Below are 15,333 nucleotides of genomic sequence, written 5' to 3'. Positions count from 1 at the left end.
GGGGGAAAACAATCAAGACAATAAAAGGCTGGAGATGTAATTAGTGAAGACACAAACATTTTTGTGAGCCTTTCCCTTCTTGCTTGCTTCTTTCATCCCAGATTTTTTTTGATGACACATACTTATTTTTCCTTGCAAAATAATGGTCCACAAAAATATTGTATTCATTCTCTTCATTTATTTCTATAGGGACTTCTAAACTGAATCTTAAAATATAACAGACATATAATACTAACTGTAATGTGAACTTTTCTACATATCTCTGAGCTTTTCTCTTCTTGCACCTAACTCTTCTTGCACCATACCTCATGAAAACATATTTATTTATATAAAAATGCCTTAATCTCCTTTTTAATCCATATGTGAGACAGGCTTAAATCTTCCTTGGCTATACCAGTGTTAAAATAACATTTCCACCTTTGTTTTATCACCATCAAAGGTAGATAAGATGGGCTAGGTTTTGTCCCCCATTTTTCTTGGAGGGTAGTAGTAGTAGTAGTAGTAGTAGTAGTAGTAATAATAATAATAATAATAATAATAATAATAATAATAATAATTTATTAGATTTGTATGCCGCCCCTCTCCGAGGACTCGGAGCAGCTCACAACAAATAATACATGAGATACATTCAATGTTATACATGAACTTGGGAAAGCCAAGTTCATGTATAACATTGAATGGCTGGATAGCATTATATTGTGAGTAGTGGATAGAAGTTTAACCTTAAAAAGCTATAGCTCTTGTTTCCCCCAAAATAAGACATCTCCCAATAATAAGCCCAATGGGGCTTTTGAGTGCATGGCAATAAGGCCAAGCACCTATTTCAGGGTTCAAAATAATATAAACCAGGGTCTTTGTTTCTGGGGAAACACAATATAATATTGGCTTGGAGCCCTGTTCCTGTTACAGCATGTAAGGGTTTGATGATTTAGTCCTCATTAGTTCTCTTTTGGACATTTTTTCATTTTTGTAATACCATTTCATTTTTAAAGGAAGCTAGATTTATTTATGGGCTGTTAATTTGGACATATTATAAATTTATGGATATATTTTATTTATTAAATGTATAGCTTGCCTTTTGGGAGCTCCATAGTGGTCCCTTCTTCAGTGTTTTCCAAGCTTGTTTAGACTGGAAACAATGATTACCTCAACGTTACTGACTGAATTTCCATGACTGAGACTTAACCTGCGTTTCACCTGGGTGAGAAACGGAAGAAAGGAGGGGGGGGGAATACTGAATATATTATGAAGGGCAGCTGATTGTCTTCTTGAAAAATAAATGAAGTCTGCAGTCTTGACTATGTTCTCAGTATAGGGAATATACTGAGACTTACTTCCAAATAAACATTCATAGGATTTCATGGAACACAGTAAAAGGCTTTTGCCAGTTCACAACTGAGAATAAATAGAGGTAAACAAAAGAAATTTATTTGGATAATTGAAGGTTGTCCACTATGTAACCAATCCTGGATGATCTCCCCCCCCCCTCCCCCAAGAAAAAAGAAACAAAGGCAAGTAGATTTGTATCTGGTTAGTAGAAGACCAAATCATCCCGAGCTTTTAGGTGAGACTGGAAAGTTTTAAAAAAGAAGTATCCCAGAAAAAAAGCAATGGGAAAGCATTTTTATCCTTACACCAAAAACATGACATCGATAACTCCACGTAGTTAACCAAAGTTCATTTGATAGAGTCTATTTCTTGTTATAGGTACAATAAGAATCCATCAAAACATTAGGCCAAGTAAACAGGGAACATGTGTTTGAGATGTATGGATACGCAACTAAAAGCTTCTGGAGATCATTAGATCCTTTCTTTGTCTAGCTTCTCAGTTGATCTATCTTGGCAAAAATTTGTAATCTTCACCTTTCTGTTCCTGCATAGTATGGATACGCTGCATAATGGTCCTAATAAAAGATATAGAGATGCTCGACTTAGTACTAAGCTGCACAAGTAACCCTTAGAGGATTTGAGATTTGGCTCTGGGAAAAGAAGATGACATCACAGAATGGATTGTTTGGGGAAAATGCTTTATACCCAATTCTTCACAATTATAGGTTCTCTCAGTACAGAGAAATCAAGGGAAATAGCTACAACTCTGTTGCTTTCATTGCAACTAGCAGCATGTAGAAACATTTTGATAATGGGAAATCAATTTCAAGTCAGACCCTGCCTTAATTTCCTCAGCTCTTAGGCTGGTCCCAAGTGACACCCACAAACAGAAAAGATCCAATAAAAGAGAATATATGTACACCTCAGGGTCGAACTGTGGAGTCCTGCAGTGCTCCTTGAGCTTGGTTGTCAGAGAGCACCAAGGACTCCACAAACACAAAAGATTTATTTGGCGGCATGTAATGGAAAACTATATCCTCAGTTGCCTAGCAAGTTACGATTTCTTTTGCCTGGCCTTCAATAAAATAAGATCATATTGTATAGCCTGGGCTTTTTTGGAATGAAAAAAATATTTTCCATTAAGTTGCAGGTCCTAAATTGCCTCTATGATTCAAGTACAGAAGGCAGTACTTAATTAATATGCCTTAGGCAGGTACTTCTTTACTCGAGAGTAGGGTGAAAATAACTGGCTATGATTGTTTGGTCTGAAAAGGGGGTCTGTATCTGTAGCCAAACATGATTAGAAACCTGTATATATTCTGGAACCTTGCCTTCTTGGGAATCCTAACGTGGAGAGCATGCTGATGTAGACAAAATTTATTTTTCATTCAGCTGTTTTTCAGTTCTTTTCAATAACCATATATAGGTCTCTAAAATCAGCTAAATGCACATGAATATAAAAAATGAAGCTCATGAAGTAACCGATAATTTCCTCCAATTTTATTGCTGTGCACTTACTGTCCAACAGTACATTTAGTGACCATTCAAACTTACAACAGCACTGAAAAAAGTGACTTATAACCATTTTTCACAGTTACAACCTTTGTAACATCTCCATGATCATGTAAAATTCAGGTGGTTAGCAATTGATTCATACTTATGACCATTGCTGTCTCCCATGATCACCTTTTGCAACAAGCAAAGTCAGTTGCCCGATTCACTTAACAACTGGGCTTCTAATTTACCAACTACAGTGATTCATTTAACAATTGTGACCAGAAAAGTCATAGCATGGGGCAAAACTCACTTAACAACAGAAATTTTGGGCTCAATTATAGTCATAAATTGAGGACTACCTGTACTTAGATTGCATGCTTAAGGGCAATAATGTGATTACCATGTTTCCACCTGTATTTTACTACTTAACTGTTCACCCATAGGAATGTCATTTTTTTCTCTAATGGGGGACATCATTTTGGATTTGAAATGGTTGGAAATAGCTGCCCCTTGAGGACATGTTTGGAGAATAGCTTCTCTTCCAAGTGGCAAGGGGTCAGGTTCATCCCTATTAAATAACAAATGTTAATCCTTTTTGTTAGGCTTAAACAAAATGTCACTCACTTTTCTTCCTGTCAGTTTCCACTTCCCCTTATTTCAACAGTTCCCAGTCTTGAGTCATGGCCCCCAGAGTCACAGCAGTTTGGAGGGAGGTCATTATGTTTGGCAACTTATATGTACAGAATTGGAGATCAGTTAAACTTCTTTTGGCTTGCTCAGGCAAAGCAGAGAGCAAAGTGCAGGGAACAGCGCCAATTTATCCGCGCCTCAGAATGAATTGGCAAGGCAAACACTGCACCAGTTTGCAGCAGAAGGGGAAGATACATAGTCTCATTTCCATTTGAGTGCCAGTGGCCATGGAGATGCTACTGGCATTGGTGGACATAATTGGGGCTGCTAGGCTGGTGAAGTCAGGAGCCTTAACTTTCCTCCACAACTCTTGATCCAAAGCCTGTAAGGTCAGCCTCAGAATTGCTAACCCCACCAATTTGCTCCAGCTAGGTGTTTGGCAGGTGAAAGCAGGTTGCCCTCAAGCTTGGTGAAGAAGGATGATCGTACTCAGTAGTGAACATCAAACGTAAAGGGAGACCATTTCCCCCCACAAACTCACAACATCTCAGAGATAAAGAATAGACGTGATTAAATTCCTCATTAACTAAGCTCTTCATTTCTTTTGACCAGTTTGCTTATTTCCCTCAGACTATTTCCCCTGATAATACAGATTGATTTTGCTTTCTGAAAAGAAAAGTCTATTGTGTAGCTACATCAGCTTGTTGACTAATGAGTGGGGAGTAGTTTAGAGTCAATACCTGGACTGAGGTTGATAGCAAATAAAACAAAGCGTTTGTGCTTCCACCCAGGAAGATGTGGTATGGGGATGGATAAGAGGCTTACAGACTCAGATATCAAATAATATCAATATATATTTCCATAGTGGAAACCAAGGGAGGAAACTATGCAAAGAGGTGAAATGAGGATTTGCCCAAATAACTGAGAAATGTACGCTACTTTTCTTCTATTTATTGAATTGCTTTATCTTCCAAAAAGTAGACAATCTTGGGAACCAAATCCACCTGATGTGTATAGTTAGAAAAGGTAGGAGTGGTGTTTTTGTCCAGGAAGTCCACAACACAATTGAGTTCAATTTCTGTTGCTAAGTGAAATGTTTGCTAAATTAATATTGCCCCATTTTATAACCTTTCTTGTCATTGTTCTTAACTAAATCACTGCAGCTGTTAAATTAGTAACATGGTTGTTAAGTGAATTTGGCTTCCCCATTGATTTTGCTTCTCAGAGGGTTGAAAAAACAGATCAGATGACCCCGGGACATTGCAATGGTCATAAATATGAGTCGGTTGCCAGGCCTCTAAATTTTAATTACATGACCATAGCGATGGTGCAGTAGTCATAAGTGTTAAAAATGGTCATGTCATCTTTCCCCGGGCCATTCTAACTTTGAATAGTCACCAAATGAATTGTCGTCAGTCAGCGACTACCTGTACTAAGTGCTAAACTTTTCCTGCATTGGTAGTAAATATAAGAAATAGAAAAAAACAAAGGTTATTAAAGAGGAATTGATCTATGTATTAGCTACGCAGAAATCCGAATTCTAGGATTTGTAATTAAGATCTGCAAGAACTGTAACGAAGCAGAATTTTGAATTAGAGCAATGCGAAAAATCTGTTACTATCTCTGAGCCGAAAGATGGTAATATGGAGAACTGACAGATTTATAATGTAAACTCTCATTGCTATATAGGGATTTGCTCTTTATTTTCTTACTTCACATCGATATAATGCCAAGACTGATTATGTTACAATATTTAGTAGCTATAACTGTTAAATCACTGCACCGGAGACTTCTGTTCATTCAAAGCATCTTTATTTCCAAATAAAACAACCAACTGTTCCTCTCAAAAGCAATTCCCAACAAGGGCAACGGCTAACCCGTTTCCCTATTTATACCTTTGCTTATGTGCGGGCTTTTTTACTGACAACTGTTTGTTTTTGGCGGCAACCTGAATTTAGCCGCATCTTAACCAATCAGCGATTTTCTGTATTTCTTTAAACGAACACAACAACAACCATTAAGGATTGTCCTCTAAATCTGGAAGTATGTATTTTACTAAGATGATGCGTTATCTTCCCGATAAATTTGCAAGATAAATGCTGGAATTTTTATTCAGCAGGCATTTGAGAGTAGATGAAACATATCTCTTTGTTAATGACTCCATTTTACCGCACAAAAGTCCTGTGTGTTAAAGTGTTCTAAGACAGAAAGTACTGGATCAAAGTTTCCCTAGTGAATGAATAGCAATTTCAACCCAACCCGACCAACCAAGTCCTGACTAAACATGCTCTATCATACATAAATAATCCCAAACTTCATTTTGAGAAATTCTACGTTTTATTTATGTTGCCTTGACTCTCGTGCATCAGATATTGTAGATATAAAACCAGCAAACATGGAAGAGTTGACAGAAGTGATTACAGCTGCAGAATTCCATCCGCATCACTGCAACACCTTCGTCTACAGCAGCAGCAAAGGGACAATAAGATTGTGTGACATGAGGACGTCTGCTTTGTGTGACAGACACTCCAAATGTGAGTATGGTCCAACCGTGTGTTAAAAGACATAGTAAAAAGGAAATGTTGAAAATAAATTTTGTAATATGGAAGGATTTCCCCTAGCATACAAAAGAAAAATACATAAGTTGTGTTTGTTTTGTTTGTGATAAGTGGCTTCCATTTATCCTTGTTCAAGATAAAGCTATAAGAAAAAAGTACAGTAACCTCTTCCTTTAGTGATCAATGACTCCTGTCTACTTTGCTAACTAACATAAGGAATGATTCTTTCCTTTGCCTGTGAAATCCATCCTACAACATTCAGAAAACACTTCCATAACTGATTCATTGGGTTCTCAGGTATCTTCTTTGGATTGTTCAGTGGCAGTTCAAAATACACAGAAAATGCCTGGATGGCACAAGAGGAAATAGCGTAAGCAGTGGACTGCTGATTTTATGCGTGGAAAACCTGGTCACGCCACTAGGTTTTGTCACTATGAAAGAGAAAAAAAATGAAATTATGGCTTATTTAAAAAAGCAACACAAGGGTTGGTTGGTTAGTTTGTTTCTTCTCCCTGCTCTAGACCAGCAAACCAGAAGCATTTAGCTCTAATTATCCTTTTACTTAATATCCAAGAATACATCAACTGGTGTCCACAAATCATAGCTTGCCCTACATCACAAAGGAAATGATTGAGACAATCATCCAGATTAAGATATGCCCCCACTTGTTCCTGCAATGATACATCATAATTTGATGCTGTAACTGAACGGCTTTATATCTGCCTTTTCTATACCACCATGTTTCTCCGAAAATACGAGCTACCCCAAAAATAAGCCCTAGCCCGATTTTTGTGCCTGTGCCTAAAATAAGCCCTAAACCCCCCCCCCCAAAAAAAATCCTAGTTAACCCTGACCACTGTCTGGTAGTACAAAGTGCGAGGAAGAGGCATAAAAACCAAAATGGGGTGGGTCTGTCCCACCGCACCCATTTATCTTAGAATCGCTGCAGCCAGGCCTCCCATGCTCCAACACCTGTTGCGCTGCCTGATTTCTTCTATGGCTGCTCACACCTGGACACCTCATAGCATATCGTGTCGGTGCCTCTGCAGGATGCCACATAGCGGGTTGCATCGTTGCTTGCACGTTGCACTGGTGCTGTCGCTCATGTCACGCATCCTCCTGCTGCAAGCGGGTAAGACATCCCTTGAAAATAAAACCTGGTACTTATTTTGGGGCCCAAGAGAAAATAAGACCTGGGGAAACATGTTCTGCTTTTCCTATACAGTAGTACCTCTAGATACGAGCAGCTCCACATGCGAGTATTCCAAGATACGAGCCACGAGGGGAGAGAAATTTCTTTTCGAGACCCGAGCTCAAATTCGGGATACGAGCCGAGTGTCCACTAGGTGGTGCAAGAATCCTTGCTTCTGGTTATCTCGGAGGGGAAAAACAAAGTCTAAAGCCATTTGTTCCAGATACGAGTTGTTCGACATACAAGCTCCCTTCTGGAACGAATTAAGCTCGTATCTAGAGGTACTACTGTACTGCCTGTTCCATTTCTGGAACATGTTCCACATTTTGACTTCTATAAATATTGATCGACTTCCTAATTTAAACTATCGATTTTTCATAGATTTTGTGATCACTGGTTATTTTAAAGTAACATTTTCCTTCCTTTTTTGAGTGATTGAAGTATAGTTGGGATGACAAATAAAATAATAAAGGCAATGTCCTTCTGAGATTAAAAAAAGTTTCTAGTGCCTATATTGCTACTGTACAGTGCTCTTTTCCCCATAAATTAGTTCTTAACCTCTAAAAACCAGCTTCTTGAAATGATCTCTTCAGTCTTATCTCTCCGACTTAGTGGAAAATGCCATTGCAGCCAATTATTTGGCTGCTGCAAGTGTCTGATTATATCCTGATATATATTGCTTGTATTTCTTGGTTAGCCTGGTGTTTTGTTTATTTTCACTCCTTCCTCCTGCCATCTGATTACTGTAAAATACACAGTTCAGTTCAGTTTAAATATATATTAATAATAAGATGCAAGGTGGGATCATTTCCTTCCTTTCTCAACAATAGATCTCTTGCCTTGGTTAGTGTTATTCCTTTGTTTGCTGCTGCTGCTGCAGTGTCCTTTAGAGCACATTCAAAGCAATTGTGAAAACAAGTTCAGATTGATCTCTCCCTTGATGGCTGATATTGATTTTTCCCCCTATACTTCAGAAGTGCAGCTCCTGAGTCGATTGTGATTCAGCAGACCTAGAAGTTGGAATTTAGGCTGTTCATCAAGATTTTTAAAAAATGCAATTCTGGCCTTTAAAGATGATCATCCCTACCCCCAAAGGAAATCTTTGATAAAGGTGCTTTAATCAGCCTCTTCTCTAGCATATCCCAGATTTGGTTTCAATTTTAAAAAGCCAACTTACAATTCTTCTCTGGGCAAAGAGCATTCTTGTCATAAATATGGCTGTTTGCATCTGATGATCTGCCCTGGATCTTTAATGAAAAGAAGGATTAGGGTGATATGATAGAGCTGTTTTTAGTTGCCACAAAGAAGAGGGAGTCAACTTATTCTCCAAAGGCAGAATGAAGGCAGGACAAGAAGCATTGGGTGAAAAATAATCAAGCAGAGAAGCAACTGAGAATTAAGGAGAAATTTCCTGACAGTTAGAACAATTGACCAGTGGAATGGCTTGCGTCCAGAAATTATGAACGCTCTAACATTGGACCTTTTAAAGAAGAGATTGGACAACCACTTGTCTGAAATGGTATAGGGTTTCCTACATGAGCAGAGGGTTGGACTAGAAGACCTCCAAGGTCCCTTCCAATGCTGTTATTCTGTTAATACAGTTTAGTTGCCATCTTCATTGGCAACTATGCCAGTACTCTCTCTCCTTATCACCCATTTCCTTTATCACTTGGGAAACATGTATTAAATGGGATTGTGCAACAAGAGCTGCTGCATCTCTCCAAATGCTAGTTCTGATTGGTGTCCCTGGATTATGCAAGCTCACTTTTTCACTGTTTCACCTTTGATAGATTCTACTTTTGGACTGCATTCCTCTTCCTCACTGACATTTGTAAGATTTGACTTGGTGTGTGTGTGTGTGTTTATATATATTTACCTGACACATTGCAGTGAGATAGTGTGCCTGGTGCAGCAGATAGTTGGCAAGAGAAGGAGAAATAGGTTAGGGGAAGCACTGGAGCTTATAATGCAGTTGATTTCAAAGCAGCTGTATTTTTAATGAGAGCAGAAAGCAGGAAGTCTTAACTGAAAGGGAAAATGTAGGAAGAGAAATGTAAGGTCTTCACTTTCTTTTCCAAGTTGTCAGATCAATTTGGCAGATACTGAAGCAGCCAAGCAACTTTCCAAATCCCAAGTAATTTTTAACCTGTTTAAGGTTCTTGTCCCCAGTTCTGTGGCTTTGTGCCCTTAGCATTAGCATTTAGACTTTACAGCCCTCTCTAAGCAGTTTACAGAGAGTAAGCATATTGCCCCCAACAAACTGGTTCCTTATTTTACCGACCTTGGAAGGATGGAAGCTGAGTCAACGTTGAGACTACAGAGATTCGATCTACCAAACTGTTGGCAGCCAGTGATCAGCAGAAGTAGCTTGCAGGACTACACTTTAATCAGTGCACCACCGAAGCTCATAGATCTCTTTATGGCCCACATCATCTTTACTGGGTGAATGTGCCCAGCAGTTGGATAATATGCCATCTACCTCCAGAAGCCACCAGCAGATCACATTCATCCTTTTTTTTAAAGTTATCCAAACCATGTTCACTTTTGTTGTTGCCTTCTACTCTTATTTTCACCTCCTTTTTATTTATCCTCTACTTGCTTCAATCTAGCAACACTCTTATTATCCAAACATATATCCTAACTCAATGTTTTCTCACTGCTCTTTCTTTCATTTTCCATCAAGGACTGCTATCACTTTCTCCATTTCCAACTCTTCTTACCACTGGAATTACAATCCATTGCACACTCAGCAATTTTGGAGTGAAAATAATGACAGAAGAATGTTTAAATCTTTAATGAAGACCCTAAAGTTTGATCAAAGGTGAACCTTATGATTGCTTAATCATTTGGTGCTGATTTCATCCCTATAAGGAAAGGGCCAATGTATCTGATGGGTGAGGGTGATGTTTATTTAATACTACAGGTAATTATTGACTTACAACCATTTGTTTAGTGGTTGTTCAGAAGTTCAATGGCACTGAAAAAGTGACTTATGACTATTTTTCATATGTATGGCTATTGCAACATCTTCATGGCTATGTGATTTAAAAATGCAGTCACTCGGCAATTAGCATGTACAGTAGTACCTCTACTTAAGAACTTTATTTGTTCTTAAGTAGAAAAGCTCAGAATTTGGGTGGGAGGCGGAGGAGGAAGAAGAGGAGGTGGACAGTCGCTGCCGAAGGAAGAAGATGAGGTGACGGGAATTAAAAAAACCCAAACCTTTAAGACTTAAAAAAAAAAGAGGGACTCTGAGGCGGTGAGAAGGAGCACATGTCTCCCATACACCCAGCTCGAGGCTGCATCCCTTACACTGCACCAGAGAAAGAAACCCTGGTGGGCGAGAGAGGGGAACCTCCCGCTCCTTTGACCGAAATGCAGCTGCTGCTGCTACCTGCTTCCTCTTCCTTCCCATTCCTTCACTGTGGTGACTCCTTGGTTTGGCTGAAGCCAAGTTGATCCGCCCAGGGCGAAGCGCCCCCTTTGCCTTTCCTCACCCAGATGCTCTGGGAGGCAACAAAATGCTTTGTTCGCTCTAGACTGCCAAAGCCTCTTTAAGCACCACCGAAAGGTTCCTCTGGCAGCCCAGAAAAGCCCGAGATGGCTGGGATTAAAAAGGGCCAATGTATCTGATGAGTATGGCAGGAAACTGGCCGGGCCTTCGTACCACTCTCAAATTTCCTGGGAAATTTTTCCGGGCTCGGGTTCTTAAGTAGAAAATGGTTCTTAAGAAGAGGCAAAAAAATCTTGAACACCCGGTTCTTATCTAGAAAAGTTCTTAAGTAGAGGCGTTCTTAAGTAGAGTTATCACTGTATTTATGATGGTTGCAATATCCCAGAGTCAGGCAATCATATATTGTGACCTTCTGATAAGTAAAGTCATTGGAGAAGTCAGATTCACCTAACAACAATGTTACTAACTTAATAACTGCAGTGATTTACGTAAAAACTGAAGCAAAAAAAGTCATAAAATGGAGCAAAAGTCAACTACTGGCTTGCTTAACCATAGAAATTTTGGTCTCAGATGTGGTTGTACGTTGAGGACTACCTACACTATAGTATCTCCTTTTTTCTTCCTCCTCATTTGTCCCACATAACTGCAGGGTCTGCTTCTTTTTTACACTTTGCTTACCTAGTTCTTACAGAAAAGTTATCAATACATGACATGATGAGGGTTTCTGGTTATCAGCTGACTTTTTGAAGAGCCTGATACTTATTTGAGGTGAGGCAGAATGACTTACTGTAAGGTCACCCAAGCAGTTTCTTTGGAAGTCTAGAACTTGAGACTCCCTGCTCCTAGTCCAGCAGTTTGACCATCAGACCTCTCTTGCTCTCAGGGATGAAATAATGCATGGAACGTTAACTCAATTCTTCATATCATATTTGCTTGGTAGCATTTGTGTAACTCAGAAGCATAAATAATCAGCAAACAAAATCTGCTTGTGGGCATCAAAGCAGCTTTCTAGCCGAACCTTTCTTGTGCTCTTGGTTTCCAGAAGAGAAGCTGCTCTTTATTAAACTGTCTTGTTCCTGGCAGGTAGCAACTGCAGAAGATGAAGTGCTGTGGGTTTCTTTCCCAGGACACTCAAGGGTGACATCTCTGAACAAAATTATGACAAAAAAATAAGATTCCTGGGGAAAGAAATCTGTTTTTTTTAATGTCTCTACTGTTAGTCGTTCAATTTTAATTTAGTTTTGAGCCTTTTTCTAAGACCATAAAAGACCAAGCTTCATTGCCATAAACCTTGTATTCATTTACATTTTTAATTTAATCAGATACAGTAATACCTCGTCTTACGAACCTAATTGGTTCCGGAAGTAGGTTCGTAAGGCGAAACATTCGTAAGACGAAACATTGTTTCCCATAGGAAACAATGTAAAAGCGATTATCCCTTTCTCTGCAGAGTTATTTTCAGGTTGGGAGGGGAAGAAGAACATCTAACTAATTAGCATCAGAATGTGTTAATAATACCTTTCATACAGCCTGTCTACCGACTTGGGGATGAGTTTGATGATACTTGTGTGCAGCTTCCTTTGCTTGTGTTTTTCTAATCGCATGACTTACAGAGCTTTACAAAATATCTGTAAATCTTTTTCTGCACTTTTTGTCCCTTCCTTTTAACTGGTGTTATAGTAGAAGGATTCATCTGAACTGAGGAGAGGGGCAGCATACAAATCTAATAATAAATAAATAAAATAAATAAAATAAAGGGGGGGGGAATCTGTCCCTGCCTACCAGCGTCCGTTGGTATTTATCCAGCTAGCATCCTTGTTAGTGTGTGTGAGAGTTGAGGGGTGTACAGTATTTGCTTTATGAATAAGAAGGAGACAGGAAGGAATCTGTGCATGGCTTAGCTCAACTGTTCTGTAGTAAAGCTGCTGTGAAAGCAAAAGCAAAACTGAACATCCTCTACTTGTTTTTTGCATTTGGATCAGATCTCTTTTCAGGTTGGGAGGGGGAGTAGAACTCCTTAGCATCAGAGCTTAATAATAATAATATAAGAAGTATCATGCTCCAATGGTCATTTTAAAAAAAATCCTTTCTTAGTGAGCATCTAGAAGCCAAGAGGAATATAAATGTCAATTTTCAAGTTTGTAGGCATTACGGTTCTGGAGATTTCATGATTAATGTGTGAGTGACTTTTGCTTTTATATATAGAGATACCTTACCTGAGTTTATATTATGAAGCTGTTTCTCTTAACTTCTGTTAAGTTGGAATGGGGCATCTCGTTCCAACTGCAGGCTATCTTCATAACAAAATAACAAAACTAGTGGTAATTTTGCCACAATAGGTTCCACTTTTGGTTTAATTGTCCTTCTGTCAAGCAAGAATACTTCATGTGGCATACAGTGATATTATATTTTTTGTCAGACACAAAACACTTCATGTGCCATACAATGATATCAAGGAGAAAGTCAGGAAACATCTACAAAGGCTATTTTCTTCATTTATACAACCATTGACCCCCAGACTCAGTAGGATTCTTTAGCTCTACTGTAGTGTAACTTACTATACTGCTGTCTTCTTTTTCCTCTCAAATTTACCAAGGATTGACTGCCATCTTCTCTGATATCCAATTTCTCTATATTAAGAGTAACACAAAAATCACCAGTGGGAGAAGAGATGCTGCCCATCAAGACTGAAAAATTGCTGGTTTCTTAAAATGGTTGCTAGTTTCGTAAAAATGGTGCACTTGTATCATATTATGTGAGAAGCTGACAGCCTTTTTCCCCTGCTGTAAAAGCGCTGTCTGTAACGTTCAACAGATGAAATATTTTTTCCAGAAGAAGCATTAACCTTTTTAAGTCTTCTTTGTCCTCTACGGCAGGGATCTCCAAACTTGGCCACTTTAAAATCATGCTGGCTGGGGAATTGTGGGAGTTGAAGTCACAAGTCTTTGATTTGCCATACTTGGAGACCCCTGCTCCACAGAAGCCAAGCACACAAACAGTTGGCAGAGAACTGAAGGAAAAACAGGAAGAAAGTACAAGCACAGACAGCCAGAAGCAATCAAAGAGTGATTACAAGAAGTAAGGGCCGGAGGATAAAGTCTATGTTTTGTGCAACAGATTGTTGAGGAAGAGATATAAAACAGAGACAAATAATCCATAATCTGACAGGTAAATTAAGTCTTAGAAATACCAAGTGAAAACCCCCAGAGACTTAAAGGTCAAGAAGATTGCAAAAGTCGGGAACAACAAAGCCTGAAACAAGGAGCATAAAGCTGGATGCTAAAGTTGCTTCCAATAGTGGAGAGCAGCCCCTGGAGGCTGGAATCCCCTTCTCACTGAGCGTACACAGCTGAATCTTTTCTCCCTACATGGTAGCAGATAATGAAGGAAACACCCAGATGGCTTGATGCCACTTGCATGTATGCTGTTGATTTGGGGGGGGGGGGGGCTGTCCCTTTCAGTCTCTTGCCTGGAGAGGTTTTGGTTGTGTCTAGGAAAGCCCTTCAATGAGGCCAGATGAAGAATCTATTTATCTGCTATCTGTGGAGGCAATATCTGATGGGTATAACCTGCTTCCCTCTTAGAGCTTGGCTCTTGGGCTATGATAATACATTAGTCAGATCAGGTTAGAAAGATACTGTAGAATGCCATAGAGATTACTCTAGAGCCCTGGTTCCCAATGTGGGGCCTATGCCCCACAGGGAGGGGGGACAATTCGATTTTTAATAGGGGCAATTGGAACCTTGTTTGAACCACGTTAATGGCCTTTTAGGCTTCCTCCTCATGAGTAGGAGTTCACTTTTTGAATAGTAAGAATTATATGTTGGGGGGCCATGATGATTTTAGAGATGCTTAGGTGGGGCATGGGCAAAAAAAAAAAAGGTTGGGAACCACTGCTCCAGTGGAACTATTGGCTCTTTAGAAAACAAGAGATGCTGAAGCATGCAGAAGCCCAGGGAGGAGGGAAAACATTAGAAAGAGACTGGTTCCTCCACTCTCCTCACTCCATAGGGTGTAAGACGGAAGGAAGGGAACTTGTGGGAAACTAGCAAGTGTCAGGCCGAAAGCCATCATATGGAGTTAGAGACTTTGACCTGCCACAGTAGATTAGTATTACGGGAATTGGGAGGGGTGGTTGCATGAGAGGGAAAATTCCTAGCCACAACAAATTCCTTTCTTAGAGTCCAAGGTCATCTTTTGTTCTGCATCAACGGATGTAAGGAGGTGGTCGCTGAAATCTCTGCACTCAGACTGGTCCTTGTGATTAACTTGTGGGTGTGGGGATGGGGGATGAATCTTAATCTGGGTGGAGAACTGGAAGGAAGTTAGTATCAGGATTGGCAACGGCATGACCAACATGGCTCTGTTAATAAACCTTGGATGAGAGAATTGGATTGGAATCTGATTTATTTCCCAGATGTTATTTGGGGCGTCGACTGCAAGTTTCTGTGGCCAGTTCTGTTGCCACTTCTGTCAAAATAGTAGATTTCTAGTTTCCTCTAGAATCTATTTCCTGATCTGTCTACCTTGTAGGACTAATAAGGTAGACTTCAGAATTTTCTATGTAGCACAATGTTGGTCTAACCCAACATCTGAAAGGTTTATTTATTTATTTATTATTTAGATTTGTATGCCGCCCCTCTCCGCAGACTCGGACCTAGTGATTATCCGGA

General features: G+C 39.5%; 1 protein-coding gene across 5 annotated transcripts in view; it reads left to right on the top strand.

Moving 5' to 3' along the window:
• The window catches only part of PPP2R2B (protein phosphatase 2 regulatory subunit Bbeta), a 272,333-nt gene that overhangs the window by 241,283 nt on the left and 15,717 nt on the right, over positions 1–15,333 (top strand). For all 5 annotated transcript variants that reach the window (XM_070739381.1, XM_070739384.1, XM_070739385.1 and 2 more), the window contains one exon: positions 5,826–5,990. In XM_070739381.1, the coding sequence (XP_070595482.1) occupies positions 5,826–5,990 (165 nt within the window). The remainder of the gene's footprint in view (positions 1–5,825; positions 5,991–15,333) is intronic.

Source organism: Erythrolamprus reginae, chromosome 2 (assembly GCF_031021105.1).
Source record: "Erythrolamprus reginae isolate rEryReg1 chromosome 2, rEryReg1.hap1, whole genome shotgun sequence".
Classification (NCBI taxonomy): Eukaryota; Metazoa; Chordata; class Lepidosauria; order Squamata; family Dipsadidae; genus Erythrolamprus; species Erythrolamprus reginae.
The sequence above is the reverse complement of the archived record's forward strand: the minus strand, read 5'-3'. Positions and strand labels throughout refer to the sequence as shown.